This window comes from Oculina patagonica, chromosome 1, assembly GCF_052425735.1.
Source record: "Oculina patagonica isolate OP01 chromosome 1, crgOcupat, whole genome shotgun sequence".
In the NCBI taxonomy this organism is placed as follows: Eukaryota; Metazoa; Cnidaria; class Anthozoa; order Scleractinia; family Oculinidae; genus Oculina; species Oculina patagonica.
Window position 1 is genome coordinate 21,214,334 of NC_135758.1, and position 17,170 is coordinate 21,231,503.

Below are 17,170 nucleotides of genomic sequence, written 5' to 3' on the forward strand. Positions count from 1 at the left end.
TCGCACGCGTGTCATATCGCACGATAAGCGTGTCAAATAGCACACTACCCTTAGATAAAAGCTTTAGCGTGCGAAACAATATCAACCGTGTCATTCTTTGCTTTACTTATTAAATATGCGCATATCCGTGCGAAGTGTGACACGCTTATAAAGCCTACGTGTTGCCACATATTGAATACTGCTGCCCACTGTTGCTGGGAATATCTAAAACTTTGAAGAACTCCATCGAACGTTGTAATCACTTTGCGATTAATTCGCTGCTGAATCTTAGTAACTCGTCCAGCTATCATCTATGCCTAGACATGGCTGCTATGGATACACTAGAGCAGCGACGTATCGTGCAATCGCTCATTTTATTTTTTTAGTGTTTTAGACTTGATGGCCCAAATTATATTTCCCAGTTTTTTACACCTAGGTTAACTAATTATAATTTACGAGGTAGAGGCTCAAATGTTGTGCAGCCCCCATATAACAGTCTTGTCATGCACAACTCCTTTCTGTATTTAATTGCTCACTTGTGGAACCAGTTGCCAGCTAACGCCAAATCCTCGACCACCTTGGCACATTTTCGAGCTAGTTTAAATGGCATGAAGTTTGCTGGGAGCCAGTGTATGAACTGTATATAGTTTTACCTTGATTTTTTATTTATTATTTTTTTTTTTGTACATATATATATATATATATATATATATATATATATATATATATATATATATATATATATATTATTATTATTATGCTTCTTGTAATTAATTTTATTGTAAATAGTCGTGCGTTTTTTACATGAGTCCCTGGCTCGGGAGATTGGGCAACCACTCCCCACGTGTCGACTTTAAATAAAATACCTTACCTTACCTTACACGCTTAGCGTGCCGTGCCATGACACGCGTGCCCGTGCGTTCACCTTTTTCCCTGTTTTCCTGTGGAGGGTCACATTTTTAAAAGTAACAAAAGAGCTACTGGAAATTAGAATTCTATTTTTCCCCACCAAACAACATTAAGAACTACTACTTACCTTCTACGTAACCTTCCTGACAACCATACAGTTCCACTCTCATTGATATGTGACCATGCCAGATCCCTGGTCGAAAACGAATGAAGCGCGCTCTGATTGTAGAATTTAGTTTATGCCATACAACAGTGTTCTGGTCTGAGTTTCCATTAAATACCTAATCAAACAAATGAAAAATTCGCAATCTATTATAAGAGAACATTAGTGCTTTAAATTCCAAATATCATCCCCCAACTAAGCTGGTGGAGTCTCAATAGAGAAAGAGAAATATAAATAAGTTGAGAATTTTTGACAGTCAAGCTCGTACCGTAGCAAAATTTTATTTTAAAACACTAACACTCACTTGCTGAGATACCAAGTATAACAGCATCTCAGTGGATTTAGTCTCTTTCACCTTATCCGATGTTTGTCCTTGGTCCCTGTAGTACTGGAAGTTCACTCCATCGTTACTGTACTGCAGTTTGTACTTGATTACCCACTGGGGGTAATCATTCCTTCCCTGCGTTGCTACACGAGTGACTTTAGTGTGCTGACTACCAAGATAAATCTGGAGCCATTGCTGGAGGTCATTTCTGGCAGCTGACCAAGACCCCATTCTCTTTGGAATTTCTCGAAAGTCCAGTCTGCCTTGGATGGCGGCATGATTAGCATCGAATTGCGAAGAGGCAGTAATTTGAGCATCAGAGATGGCGCCGTTTTTCATTCCCAAAGCTCCGTGACATTCTAAATGTTTCATAGAAATGATAAAAATAAAAATTCAACTCTGAAAGGAAACGAAAAAAGTTCGAGTAAGCGGGGTTTCGAGTTATCACGGTCGATCGACTATTCAATTTGCCATGTTGATAATTGATATTTAACTGATTTTATAGCTTCAGTATACAGTATATTGCAATGCCAATAAAACTTGACGCGTCAGAAACTCTAAAACGATCTTTCAGGCTTACGATAAGAGTAAAAAATGATTGAAATTGCTGTTGTGTTAGTTTAAGTGTTTAAATCCGATTACATGACAAGGAGATCTAGAGCTAATGGGATATTTTAATGGGCATCCGAAGCGGGTTGCAAGAACCGGAACTGGAGTTATCGGGGTAAATGTGACCTAAATGAAATTTAGTTCGAGTAAGCGGGCAATTTGAGTTATGCGAGTTCGAGTTTTGGGGGTTCTACTATACTTTTACTGTAATAAACATTAATATCTTACCTTTATTATAAAATCCTGTAAGAACTACGTGTTAAATTGCTATATTTAGAGAGGGAGCCACATCAGCACTAGCTGGTTTTCACGTGGGTCCTCCCGCAATCCAAGTCGAATTGGATATTGAAATTTGTATAAAAAAAGGTTGGTCTGTGTTGACGAATCTACTTCGCATAAAAAACACGTAATTGTTTATCCTCCAGAAAAAGACATTCTTAATTGTATATTTTCGTAGCCTTTTGACTGAAATTTTTTGCTCTAATTTCACAATTCATGAGTTACATTATGGATAGTTATAAATACTTAGCCAGCTGACACCAAATCCAATAAACTTCGCTTTTTCGTGTAGACATGTACCTTCTCGGCATCCATACAATTCCACTCTCATTGATATGTGGTTATGCCAAGCTATTGGTCGAAAACGGATGTAACGTGCTCTTATTGGTGGCCTTAGCTCATGATAAACAACAGTATCTTGGTCTGTGTTTCCAGTAAAATCCTACAAATCCAGAGAAAATTGACAGTTTTGCCATGCGTTTTACACACTAGTCTTTGGATTTGACGTGTGAGGACAACCTCGCATCGCATATGGCGTTAATAAATTGATTGATTGACCGTAAAATCTTAAATCTGTAACGCCCCATATTAACCACATAATTATTGTATATATAGTTATTCTTAGATCGGTGTTATTTACATTAACTCATAAATTGCATTTCTTCCTGATTTTTATTGTCCCCAATTATATTTAATTAGCTGAATGCTTACTCTTATTAAAATGTACCATTGTATTTTCACTATCTTTCTTCCTGAAGTAACCTTTACCTTGTTAATAATATATACCCTAAGTCAGAACGTCGTGGGTATCATTTCTTTTGAACTTTACCACGAGTGAATGAAACGGCCTTCAAGAGAAATTTTGAGAAGAAGAGGACTGAAGAAAAAGAAACTAAGTCAACTTGAACCTAGATCACCTTATCCGCAGTTTGTCCTTGTTCCTTGTAGTACAGGAAGTTCATTCCATCCTTGCTGCACTGCAGTTTGTACTTGGTTACCCACTGAGGGTAATCACTTCTTCCTTGCGTTGCTACACGTGTTACTTCAGTGTTCTCACTACCCAGATGAACCTGGAGCCATTGATTTGCATCATTGCCATAAGCTGACCAACATCCTGCTACACGGTGCAGTCTGCCGTGGTAGGCGGCATGCCTGGCACCAAACCAGGAAGAGGCTCTTATTTGTCCATCAGAAATTGCACCATTTTCCATGCCAATAGCTTCCTGGCATTTTAGTTGCTCTATGGAATGTATACAATACAAAGTTTGTTGTCAAAACAAATAATACAACAGACTTTGCTCCCTTACTAATTATTTTAGGAAATGATAGATACACAAGAATAATGGTAAGTTTTCATGATTATGGTCATGATATTGTTGTTTAATCTCCACGGTCGAAACATGCATCTCTTTTACGTCTGGGTATACCACCAAGGCAGATTATAAAGAGACTGATATGTAGGCATGTTGAGCATATACATCTATTAGAATAAGGTAAGGGGATCATAGTTTCTTAATTAGACATTTTATTCATAATTTTGTTAGATAAGATGATTCCACTTGCAATACGAAGATATCTCAAGGTGACAAGTGAAGATAATGTTCCGGCAACTGGGGGATATTGCAAATATTGCATTTCTAATAAAAAACTGTTTGAAGGAGGACTAATTCTTTGAGTTTGAAATCTCGTAAACTACCTTTAACTATGTTTTAAAATTTTGATTTCTAATTTTACCTCCAACTGTTCTCCACGGGATTTGTTGACAAGTTTCTTTGGAGAAGGAAACGTCATCAATAGCTATAAATGGTCCACTACTGAAGCTTTGCTCCAACCAACAAAATTAATCTGTATCATGTAACGAGAAAAAATATAATCAAGCTTTTTAACAAGCTTTTAGCTACTAAAAACTAGCATTAGAAATAAAAATCAGATTTTCTTAAATGGATAATAGGAATTGCGTTAGAGGGGTAATAGCAAGTCAAACTTCGGGAACAAGATTGGTAAAGGAGCGGGCAAGGCACTTTTTCTGTATTGTTCCCAGAGGGAGAGTGTTTAAAGACTAGGGCTCAAGACTTAATTGACGTTGTACTACTTAACAAATCTTAAACGATATATAGTGATGACAAAAAACTATGATACTAACAGTTTTAAGTGAAATAGTGATCTCTGAAAGGGGTATATAGTCCATTCGATATATAGAAGGGATAGTAAGTGTACGAATACAACGTTTGTAAATACCTGTGCATTAGTGTAATTGCTTGGTAACGGTATCTGTGTGTATCGCGCCTTATTTGTAACTTCGTCCACAAAGAAAAGCAGCACAGATTGGTTCGACATTAATTGCCTTACTAGCACCATTAATGAGGCTTTATGCCAGTCATTAGCGTGATTATTGCCAATGAAATACCAGAAACGTAAGCATTTCCATTCGTAAGCATGGATGTTGATGATCGGAGAAGACAGAGAGGAAGGCAATTCAGTTACTCCGGCAGGAAGAGAAGCAACGAATCCATCTGATAAAATAATGCAACTGTTAGAGCTTTTCAAGCGACTGGATAAGATAGAAGTATGTTAAGTACAACACTTAATAAACATCTCACCTGACTTCTCAAATCCCTTCACATGTCTGTCTAGGATCCAACCTTCTCGTGCCTCCCAATCGCACATATCCTCTTCAAAGTCACAGTCTGGGCTTTCTGGCGGTAAAAACGAAAGTGAAACGAAATCCGGAGTCCGACGAATAAATACAGTTTACATCCAGCATTTCTTAAAATAACATTCTTTTTAAGGAAACGGTGTAAGGTAGGGATGTTTCTTATAGCAACGTTATCAAGTTTAAAAAAAAGAAATAATAACCTATGAGGACGTACGCGCTCGGAGAGGAGACAAATTATTTGGACATAAAATTCAACTTCTGAAAGAAGCAGTATTTTGCGCCCAAGCAGGGACAAATTAGCCTTAATTTTTCGTTTAATTTTTCGTCCCCATTTAATTAATGGAAAAAACTGAATTCCGAGGAGACATGCCGCTTGTTGTATTAGAGAGGGAGTTTTTATATTGCTAACTTACCCTGCCTTTTAATCATTTCACAGATTCCATCTAGAATGGTTAGGTCATCCAGCGCAATGTCACCTTTGCTTCCATTACCAACCGTTCCTTCTAGTACAAACTGACAAAAAATTAAAAAAGAATGTAGGTTAATCTAATGAAACGTTATTTCAAAAATCCGGACAGAGAGTAAATATTTCTGTACGTTCTAAAATGGTACTTTTATTATTTGTAGTTTAAAACCGATGGTTTTTTGTTCTTTCTGGTTTGTATGCTTTTTCATAAATCCCAGTCGAAGAGAAAAGTGAATGTACTGTAAGTTTTAAAAAGATGGAACCTTTAGTGTGGGCTTTTACCGAAAGTGATTACATGTAACTGAGACAACTTACTCTATATGAACTCGGACTATTCAGCGCCGTCTGTCCAAATCTCCAGCGGTTTCCTTGATCTCCTAAGAGCCTCCAGACGAGAGTCTCTGATTGGTTACTTTTCAGATAAATGCTCAGGTTGCCAATATCTGACCCGTGCATGTGATACCAAAACTGAACACAAACTGTTTCGCTGGGCTCTTGCCAGCCGCTTAACAACCTCGCCTTTTCTGCAGGGTTTTTGTGAGAAGCTTCAATGAAGATATACAAACCTACGAAATAAGAACTTCATTAAGATATACGTATTATATAAAAGAAGAGTAGACAATTTTGTCACTGTTTGGCAAAGTAGGCTTCTTCTGCTACTGTTATAATACACTGCTTTTAGCAAAAAAAGTAGCACGTTTTGTCATCGACCAAGAATAATGCGAGGGAAGTAGGATCCCAAAGGTCCTTTTAGCACTCAAAAATTAACTGTAAATAGCGCAGAGGAATTTACATTTAACGTTCCCATGTCGACTACCACAATACCCTTTTATTATTTACCATTAATTTCGTGTGCTAGAGAAGTGCTAATCTCAGTTATATAGCTTGCACATACATTTTTAATCAAACAAGGAGCTTAGCAAAAGGAAATCCAAAAGGATAATAAAAAGTGTTTAAAAATTAGATAAAGTCGATCATATTAGTGTTACAAACAACAAAACGTGTGCAAACATACTTCCCATAGTTTGAGAAAATCAATGACGTCGCATTGTAATCACTTTCGAATTCGCATTTCATTTTGTTGACGCATTTTCTTACCATCTTTAGTGAACGACGTGTGATCGTAACTAGGCCCAGTATTTTCTGTTGGTGTCTCGCCTGAACCCACAGTCCAATGGAACGTTGCATTTTTGTCAGTTTTCAGACCACAATTTTCATTTTGGAAACTGCAGTGACCTGTTTAAGAACAACCAAAGGGAAAGAATTGGTAAAAATGAAAGACGAATTATTTCTCTTCTCCCTGGTCACCCTGACGTCCTAATGGGATCCCATCATATTGAGAGTATGATAATCGTCTTTAAATAAATTAATTTGTACCCAAATAAAGATTTTTTTCCTTCGCTCAACAAAATAGACCTTGTTAGAAGTTTTTTCTTTTGACACCGATATATTGCATACTTTAAATGACGAGGTTACGAAATGAAACTGAATAGAATCGTGATGACATAACGAAGTCTTTTTACTAAACTCGATGCTGGAGAACTTGCTGAATTCTGAATTTATACCAAAATCTTGTTGGCTTAGTCACTAGCTATATAGAAAGCGTTTTTGAAAGCTTTTTGAAATCGCCCTAAAGATTGGTTGCGGCACTACTTAAAAAACTGTCTTCTAACAAATCTCTGTAAAAGATAAATAGAAACTAATTATATTCGATAAGAATGGAAAAAGAAAAGGCAATTTTGAAGTAAATAAATGACATCGCTTCATTGAATGTACTTAATAGAAAAACAAATAACTTTATGTCATCTTACCTCGAAAAGATCTGCATCTTCGATGCCCACTGGAATTTTTCGAGAGACACGCTAAATCATTAAGATGACAATTTCCAGATTCTGCAAAATAAAAGAAGAAAAGAAAGAAAGCGTCGAAGGGATGAAATGCTTGTACATGAAATGCTTGTACATGACTTCATTTCGCTAAACAATGCAACCTCAACGCTAGGGTATCTGATATACTGGTTATTCGATGCCCAATCCTAAGGTTAACAACGAGCTCATAAAATCACCAAAGCTGAATCAATAGTTACTAAAGCAACTAAGAAGATGGTAAAATAATCCAAAAATGATACAGTTACTGTAAAAAACGTTAACAATTTTTTAATAATTTTCAGGCCAAATCGTTTGGGGGTCTTTTGCTTAAATATTGCAATCTTTATCTGTGGGAGACACATATTCCTTCCACCAATTCACTCCGTCATCCCCTGTTTCGAATGCATACTAGATCCGAAATGCAAGATTCCAGTCAGATAAGTTTAGAGTCGTACGTTTTAGAAGAAGTTCTGGCTGTTACTTACCACACACAGACGGCGTGTTTGTTCCGTCCCTGCAGAAAGGTGCTGGACTACATGTATTTGACCAGGGAATACAAGATCCATCAAGGCACCGATATCTAGTGGGGCATGGATATCCTGAAAGGAATACGAACATGGGAAGTTTCATCGTGTATAGATCAATGCATGCATAAAGAGACTCGCTAAAGTAACAAGACAAGAAGGCGCGAGTCTCGATGAGTAATAAAGGGTCGGGCAACTCACGGCAGTTTTTTTCGTCATCCCCGTTATAACAGTCATATCTTCCGTCGCACATGGCTGTTGCTGGGATACATCCTCCTTCCTGACACTGAAAAATCGTAGAAGGACATTCACAATCGTCTTCGTCTGAACCATCTTTACACGCTAAGTCGCCATCACACTTCAAATTCCTCTTGACGCATTCGCCATTTTTACATGTAAAATGGTTATCGGCGCAGCTGAAACCTAAAAACCGAACCACATCTCGAGAAGGTATTTATCTGAAAAGCATTACTTCTGTGATTAAACTAGGGCTTTAATAAGTTTTCGTATGGCTCCCAGCGGTTTTTTGGCTTTTATACACACGCTACTGCTCTGAAAGTGTCCCGTAAAGATGGTAAATTTCAACGCCTTTTGACGGCTGAACACACTCAATTTAATCTATTTTCCCGTGAATTTAGTTGCTTGTCGTGGAAATGCTTCTAATCGGGTACGAAGAGTCGATACTTCTGACCTTTCCATGCAGCAAAGAAATGACGCAATTTCAAAGCGAGTTAACACAAAGGCAGTATAACAGTATGTACAAAAACAAAAAAGAGGTATGGGATAACACGAGGCAAGGAATAGCCGTTGGACAATGCCGCCTTAAACTTAACAGTCTGAAGCAAACATTTCATAAGATTCACGAATGAAACAGAATTTCTGGAAATCAAAGGTAGAAGTGGGAGTCATTTGAGGGAATGGAGCATGTTTCTGGGTAAAAACCCATATTAGAGTCGGCAGTTGTCTTGTCTTACGACTTTAGCTGATGTGAACAGGAGCACAATTTAAAGGAGTTTAATGGAGTGTGATGACGTTAACGCCTTATGTGAACACACTGCTTTATATGGTGCCAATCTTACAGAGGCGAAGGGCGCTATGGAGAAATTTTCGCCTGCTATATATTTTAAAGAGAATTAAGTAACATTTAAAAGCAAAAGGAGTAAACATTTGCCTGTTTTAGCAAAGTAAGGCCTCAAGGCGCATTTGTCCGTCGTTAAGATGACGTCATCGACAGCAACACTCATCTCATTTTTAAGAAAACCTTCTCCTTTGATGATAATCTGAAAAAAAGAAAGAAAAGGAGTAATAGATATGTCATGTTTTTTTTTTATGTATCGACCATCTGTTTTAAAAAGTCGCTAAGAAGGATTAAAGAAATATCTGAAATGATACAGTATATAGTGACTTTAATCGCCACATCCTTTTTTTAAGACGATGATAAAAATTTCGAATAACATATAAAATATTCACTCAAAAGACTAAAAATCATTACAATAAAAGAACGCGGATACCCACCACCGCCTGTCTTTGAAACAATAAATCACTTTTATTAATTAACTTAATACTTGTTCATTATTTGCAAAATGTGAGTTGTACTGATTGTCAAGCGTTGAACATCTCCAAAAACTGACCGACAATAACAAAAAAGTTAAAACTCAACCTGCAACTCAACAAATAAATTTTAGTTTCTGTTTGCTCAAACCTGAAATCCCTTGATATCTGGCAAAGCCACCTGAGCATCAGACCATTCTTCACCGTGGTACCCGACCAATCGCCATACTAATAACGGATTTTCTCGGTTTGATTCTCTAAGAAAAACCTTCAAAGTGGACTTTGATTTAGCAGGCATGAGGTACATAAACCGCAAACACAAACCAAGGGATTGATACAATGGTTTCCATGGTAACAAGGGACTTTCCAATTGTGCTATGTAGGAGTCGTCGATATAGGCAAAATGACCTGAAAGAAGGCGATTTGTTATATATGTTGTTATTACCTGACAGAAACATTGACTGTTGATTAGGTGACAATTTAGGCTTACTAATTTTGACACTTGGCTTCAATTGTCGACAAATATATAGACACAACCAACCGCGGCAAAAGCGGGAAATGACGTCATCGATATCCTCACTAGTGAGTATATGGAAAATACACCCCTAAAACCCGGATCTTTTGGGTTAATTTTTGTCTTTTTCCAAAAAAAAACTCGCCGCTATAAAAAAAGTCTCCTATCTTTCATTTCTCCTTTAGTTTGTGAGCCTGCTGGAAATGCCCCTTTCCATGTATTGCAAAAGTAACAAACCAATAGGGCTTAATCTTATTTATCATATGAAGGACCCAAGAAAATTATTTTAGTAGAAATCACCTGTCAATTGTGACGTCATTTCAGGAAAGAATGACGTCACCCTTTTATGAAAGGTTCGTCAATGTGGATCCGCCATCATGTGCTGTTTACGTGAGATAAGTTGCAAATAAGTAAGGGAACTTTTTTTTCTTTTGCCCTCCCCACCCCCCCCCCCCCCACCCCCCATAGCTCAGGCTTTGGGCTAAATAACGTCGATAGGCCTCTACGGCCTATCGCCGCCCTAAGGGGTCTACTGTTTCAACAGAAAGACTGATTTGATATCCTTCCAAAGAATTTTCATGAACACAACTAAACAGGGCTTTGATATGGCTTCCAAACTTACCTGGATATTTTATGAATGCCGTCTCAACTGACAACTTCCACATGTCTTCGTTACCGAGGCTTTTCCATCCACAATAACCGGATTCAAAATGGCATTCTTCTAGTACCAAGGCTGAAAATAAAGTGACCAAAAGAGCATTATACGAAAAGGGAAGAAGCCTCTTTGTTGGAACTGGCTATGAGGCGGGTATCAGTAATCTCTTCTGCGACATGCAGTGCCAAGAGCTTAGTTTTTATCAGTTTGCAAGATTTAGCCTCCTTTTTAGGTTAGCGCGTAACTATCATAACATTACAAATTAACATTTGCTAACAACATTGTGCCTTGTTTTAAAATATTAATTTCCATTCAAAACCGTGCAATAATTCATCTATTAAGAGTGAGTCCACACGAGAGCCATGCAGTCGAGTCTACAGCGTATCTCACCGATTTCCCTCAAATTTGGCACACATGTGTAACATCACTAGTACACTAACCATGTGCAAATTTTGTTAATTGTTTATTTTTTGGAGAAATGTCAATCAAACTGTCAGACAGTGGAATGTACTCAAATTTGACCCAAAAAATTCACCATTTTGATCACCTGCTACATGCTAAATATGAAAGAATGAAAGAAACTTTTACATAACACAGCCAAGCCCCGAACAAAACGTTCAGTAAACTTGTTTATTATCGTTTGCTAAAGCTTTCAATTCTCTTATTCACTTCAAGAAAGTGGGGTCTCAAAAGTCGTTGTTTGTAGACATGCGGCGTTTCTTCAATCAAATTTGAAACTATCAATAGATTGCCAAGAAATTCTCCATTATCAAGTAAAATCTCTTTAAGGTTAAGAGGAATTACAGGTTTACATCAATAAATGTTTTAAATTCTTAATATGCAAATAAGTTAAACGGAACGCGATAAGTTAGATTTTAAAATAATAAAGAACGTTCATCGTAATTTATAATAATCATATTTTACTACTGAAGTGTTGGCTGGTAGTAAGCATATAAACAAAAAGAACAAAAGGTCATACCGACCTCTGGTCGCCCACAATTGAAAATATCCCACAACAACACAAGCATAATCATTCCTTGAAGTTGCCGCCCAGATTATAAGCTTTCTTCCAGCACATAGTAAAGATGTATAAAAAATAGCGCAGAAAAAATAATCCAATCTGTCGCTTTTTTTAAATAAAAAAATTTTCCACTGCAAAGAATCATCAATTCTTTCTCAGTGAGCTGCGGCATTTTGCTTCTGGGTACGTGAGACCGACTTTTCAAAGTATCCAAACTCGAGTAGATATCGAGCTTCGTTCAGAAGGACCGATGAGGAGGAGGAAAAAAGATCCAAACCTCATTCGCCATGTTTACCTTTTTTATTTAAAATTATTCGTATTAGCCTACCGTAAGAATTTATAACGCCAGGGCGTTTTAGGGTAATGAGTTAAAATAAAAAGGCGTTTAGTAAAAAAAGACATCACTTAAACAGTAACAACGTAAACAAGACAAATAGGTGATCGACGCGCAGTCTGCTCCCACTACTGTAATCTTACTTATCATGTACTAATGCAAAGCCTAAAGATGTCTTTAAAGATAGTTCGATATCGCGATCGATGGGGATGTCGAGAAGCATCTAAGCAAATTGCGTGCTTTACCCATGAAACGTTTCCCAATTTAAGGCGAATATTTTTCCTTTTAGGGGGAGGGGGGGGGTGAATAGAGGGTTTATAAACACGGGGCGTTTATTGGTAGGGGCCTCTAATACAAACTTTGCAACTCAGATGGGGGGGGGGGGGGGTCGTTTTTAACATACGCAGCGTTTATTTGAGAGTGGGCGTTTATTAGAATATACAGTATCACTCATTACATTTATTGTAAGAATGGCTACAGGAAAGGTGGGAACACAAAATAAAACAAAAGGATATGATGGTGAAAGTGCCAGTAAAAACAAACTTCAGCAACCAGGTCAAGGCAAAGAATAATACAGTTGTAAAAAGGCACGATGATCTGCACTTATACAAAAATTTAATTCGTTGATACGTCTGTCCGTCATTCCAGCTTCCAGCTTTCAGCTTTCCAGCTTTCAAAATTGTTGCAATTTTTTGGGATCCTTGTTCCTGGGGTTCTTCGTTCTCCTTAATCAGCGGTTGATAAACGAGTTTGAAGATAAACACGTGCATTTTTCGTCAGCTTTGACTGAACTGGGCCGTCCTCTGCTCTCTGGCCATGTATGGATCCGGTTAAATTGTGCGCATGAACCGTAGAATTGAGATGAATGAACCTTTCTCGTCCCCAGAGTCAACGGTTCTTCTGGTCTGCGCCAGGGAGAGACCTCTGCCGTTAATGTCTGTTACGCTACGCAACGAATGAAGGCGGGGTTTGGCTGGGAACACAAAGGGATGGGGGATGAGGGAGTGGCCCCCGAGGCGAAGGGGAAACCAGACGAGAGTAAGTATGGATAGTTGCTATGTGAACGAGACAGGAGGGAGCACAGGGAAGGGAGGACGGAAGAAAAAAAAAGCGGGAATAGTGAGGGTGAAAGCGAAGAAAAAGTGCTTGCAGCGCGGAGCAAGATGAAATGCACGCGTCAATGACGAAGTGACAGAAGAAAGACGTGATCCACGAGGGGAGGCTCACAAGGTGAGGTTTGAGCTGCGCTACACGACAACTTCTTTAATAATAATTGACACCACGTCGATGAACGCATCGTCAGTCAAAAGATTAAGAGTGCGAATTCTCGATCCCTGGTGAGACCAAAAGGACGAGATGGTAGGAGAAGGAAAGTAAAATTTTCGAATAAGTGTTAACGGGAGTAAGCAGAGGTTAGACAAATCACGGAGAAAAACGAAAATCGACCGCGCATGCCCAGATTTTAAGGGCAAAGTAAACGTATTGATGCAACATCCCTCGATAGTCGCTGTTCGTAGTTAGTATATAGGAGCGAACATCGAAGTGAAAGAAAAAAGAAAAAAAGATTCGTAAAAAATTTTACGTGTAGAGTAAAATAAATTTGTTTGACGAGGAGATCGCGACGTTTCCACTGCACACTGTATAAGGCGAAAGAGACCGACAAAAAAAAAAAGGATTGTGCGACAGCGGACCGCCGAGGGAACAACAGTACACCGGGTACAGCGAGGATCGAAATGCACCAATCACAGCTGTTGAAAACTAACCAATCACAGTGCAGCAGCGTGTTTATAAGCTAACGCATAACCAGTCGACCTTATCGCCTGATGAAGGCTAGCATGTGAGTGAAACTCGCGATCCCATCACACGGACTGCGTCGGAGAAAAGAAAAAATACTTTATAATGCATAAGCAGTCACGAGTTTTTAAAATGATCTCCTGCCGCATGACCACTGCCTTTCGACATACATCTTATGAACCAAGTGAAAGGCCGTTTGGGAGTATACAGAAAAGACCGAGGGCGGATTTCTCCATGTATGGTCTCGTCTGGCGTTTATGGTTTAGAGATCCGCGACATGAAAACATATACCCCCTACCCACCCCACCCTTTTGTGTTCGCGCACGCTATAAAGTATAAGTAGAGATTAGGATCAACTGAGAAGTTATTCTGCGTTCTTTGGGGGAGATAATTCTTGAAACAAAGTGAGGACGACATTCATGCCATCACAACCTTGTCCTTAGGCCCATTTCGCGTTCAAAATGTCGGTGCACCGGAGAATTGGAAATAGCATAACACGTAACTCGTTAAGGTTGGATGATACTCATCGCCACTTAAGCGATAAGAAGAATAGAGAGAAGATTGTTTGGTTTCGTATCCGTAAATTTCTATTACAGTTTTAAAATAAGATCACGTGATCTCATATACAAGGCGTCCAATGGAAGAAGTCACATCCACGTAAACAAAATAGGGACGAAAATGAGAAGTGGGAAAAACTGAAAAAATAAAGCAAAAAATAGCCCAAATGAACAAATAAAAAAAAAAATTTTTGCAGGAAGATGCAGTTGAAAAAAGAAATTGTTCGCACAGAAAACGACAGTGAAAAATTTTTTTCTTAATGCTAGTACTGTGCTTCCAGCACTGAAGCAAGTCTTGAGAGACTGGGTACTAGTCTTAAACAACATGGCGCCCGGATGAAAAGCTTACCAGACTTCTGAAAATGTGAAGTACTGAGGCCTTCGTTTACGAGACAAGTGGAATTAAAGCTTTGAAGAATTGTTTGTGAACATTATAACTACCTGCCAGACAGAAGGGAGCGACGTTTTCTCTTTCTGCATCAATCTGTTCGTGAGGAAACGCTTGAAGTCAATCGATGATGAAACATGCATATGGCGAGTGGCTTGTTTACCTTTTTTCACGCCGTAAAGCTATATTTAAGGGCACTATATAGCCGGATAATTAAAATCACGAGCCACTTTAGATATTAAAAGTTGTATTAGGGTCATGTTTCACGTCTTCAGCCGACCTATCAATCATTAAAAATTCGTTTAAAACTTCAGAATTTTTTTTCTGTACTCACGTGTAGCACATTTTTGTACGCTAAAATCGTACATGCCGTAGAACTTAACAGACTTTTTTTGACTTTAATTTATTATTTGCTAAATAATTCACAAAATAATGGCTAATGAAACCATCAGAATACGCCGCATCGGCGATATTCAAACGTAATGTTACCCTAAAATCTCTAGTGTCACACATTGACCAAAAGACCTTATTTTTTAAATAGGTTTACTACTAAACCAGATAGCGATGGAAATTGATGATATCATTAAAATGGTACGGAAATATTAATTACAGTGGTGTTTTGATATGAAAAGCTTCAATGTTGCAGAGACATTTGGTTTTTTGTTCAAAACCGACCATGAACACGTTGACCACGATATCTTCCACACGTTAAAAATTTTGCAATAACATTCTACCTACAGCATTGTCACCTTAATATGTACCCCCATGCAAATATATAAAGGAAATCTGAGAGGGTCGATGTAGACTCAAATGTTAATACTGCATGTATTTCAAATGGACCCTTCCTTAGTTCAATATTTGGGGATTTTTTCTTTTCTTTTTGTAAGCAGGTAGTAGGTAGTTAGTTTTACAGCAAGGCGCCCAAATTGTGACCACTTTTATTTATTCGCATTTTTCGTGAGATTTAATCCAATCAAAAGCCGTGGATAGCTTGCAGTTGACTTCTGATTGGATTAAATCTGCACGAAAAATGTGAATAAATTAAAAGTGGTCACACATTTGGGCGCCTTGCTGTAATGACAGAGATTAGTGATCATTTGGTGCATTTTTTGTAAGAAAATTGCTAAATTTTACCCTACGGTACCTCATGTATATATGTCAGAAAGGAGAAAGAAAAAGGTGTTTACCTTGAAGATGAACATATCCCAACACTCTTTCGTACACAGTTTGCTCTGAGTTGTTGACAAATGAATAACTGATCTGTAAAATGGTTTAAGTCCATGATGAATTAACTGAAAGCCAGCAAAGGTTTCTCCATGTATTCAAAATATGAATTGAAACGTAAATATATCACGCCGTCAATTGATTGGCTGTCTAGCGTCTTATAAATTTAATTAATCACCTTAGATTCGTGTTGAACGTCTTGTTACACTTTTTATCATAAAAAAAAAAGAAAAAACATTCTTTCGACGTTCCGTACGCGATTTACTTTAAATGCTACTTTAAATAAGAACGACAACTGGACATCTATTGTTCGGTGGCTGTTTATTTAAGAACTTAACCTTCTTTAAAAAGAAAGACCTCTTTCCACCAAAATTCTCCGACACCGTTTAATGTACATTTTATCTTAATAACAACTGACGACAACTGACCTTTATTTCAAAATTTCCAGGTTGTCTGTCCGTGTTAAAAGTAGCCGTGAATGATGTGTTCACACAAGACAAGTTAAGTGCGGAATTCACTGATACATTTTGTCCAACAGCCGAAACATTCAGTTCCAACGGGCAATCCGGACAATAAACACCCTCACAACAGAACCGGTAGAAACCTGTTTTGCAAAAAGAGCAAAGGTGTTACTCGTATTTAAATAACGACAAGAAACTTTTATTTCTGGAGGTCATGCGTACAATGTCGTTCAAAGAATCATCAATCATTAATCCTCCTTTTTTAACCTCTTTTTTTATTTTTTTTTTTTTTTTTTTTTTTTAATGCAACGCCATTTGTTACTACTTATTCCTCCTTTTCTATCTCTTTTATGATAGTTGTGTTTTACAATGCTTTTAAACCAATGAAGATCTTGTGGACATATTTAACTATTCTGATCGCTGATCTTCAATGATTGATATTTATTCACGAATTACGCCATTTCCGTATAGAAATATGATCTAAACTAGCCTGAAATATGTAACTGTGAACCAACAATGGTAGATAAAGACGTCTTCTGATCCTGCACTGTCACCTCTAATGTGCGTGTTCCTATGAAAAATAAACAATTGTTATACTAATTGTTAATGGTGCTGCAATATATTTTACAGCTCTGCATATTATCTTTTAAGTAAGTCAGATAAATGGCATTTTGAAAATAAGGATTTATAAATAGCTCTAAATAGAAGGAAAATACAAAACAAAAACTATTTCATGAAACACAAGGCAAGCACTGACTTTGGCAACTAAGATGGCTGAAAATGGTTTTCAGACACCTTATAGTTTGATGGGTCAGTACTACATTTTTTGCCCGTTACTATTAAAATAATGACACGAAACAAATGACTAATCATTGGCCAACAAGAGTGATCAT

At 37.7% G+C, this 17,170-nt stretch overlaps 1 protein-coding gene across 1 annotated transcript in view; it reads right to left on the bottom strand.

The window, feature by feature from the left end:
• LOC144645519 (uncharacterized) overlaps positions 1-17,170 on the bottom strand; it is a 67,022-nt gene that overhangs the window by 21,315 nt on the left and 28,537 nt on the right. The window contains 19 exon segments of the mRNA XM_078505101.1: positions 1,016-1,169; positions 1,407-1,735; positions 2,565-2,706; positions 3,182-3,504; positions 3,999-4,098; positions 4,503-4,777; positions 4,865-4,960; positions 5,334-5,433; positions 5,702-5,952; positions 6,485-6,622; positions 7,198-7,278; positions 7,740-7,853; positions 7,980-8,201; positions 8,950-9,058; positions 9,481-9,737; positions 10,466-10,576; positions 15,780-15,852; positions 16,245-16,420; positions 16,768-16,848. Of these exon segments, the coding sequence (XP_078361227.1) occupies positions 1,016-1,169; positions 1,407-1,735; positions 2,565-2,706; positions 3,182-3,504; positions 3,999-4,098; positions 4,503-4,777; positions 4,865-4,960; positions 5,334-5,433; positions 5,702-5,952; positions 6,485-6,622; positions 7,198-7,278; positions 7,740-7,853; positions 7,980-8,201; positions 8,950-9,058; positions 9,481-9,737; positions 10,466-10,576; positions 15,780-15,852; positions 16,245-16,420; positions 16,768-16,848 (3,132 nt within the window).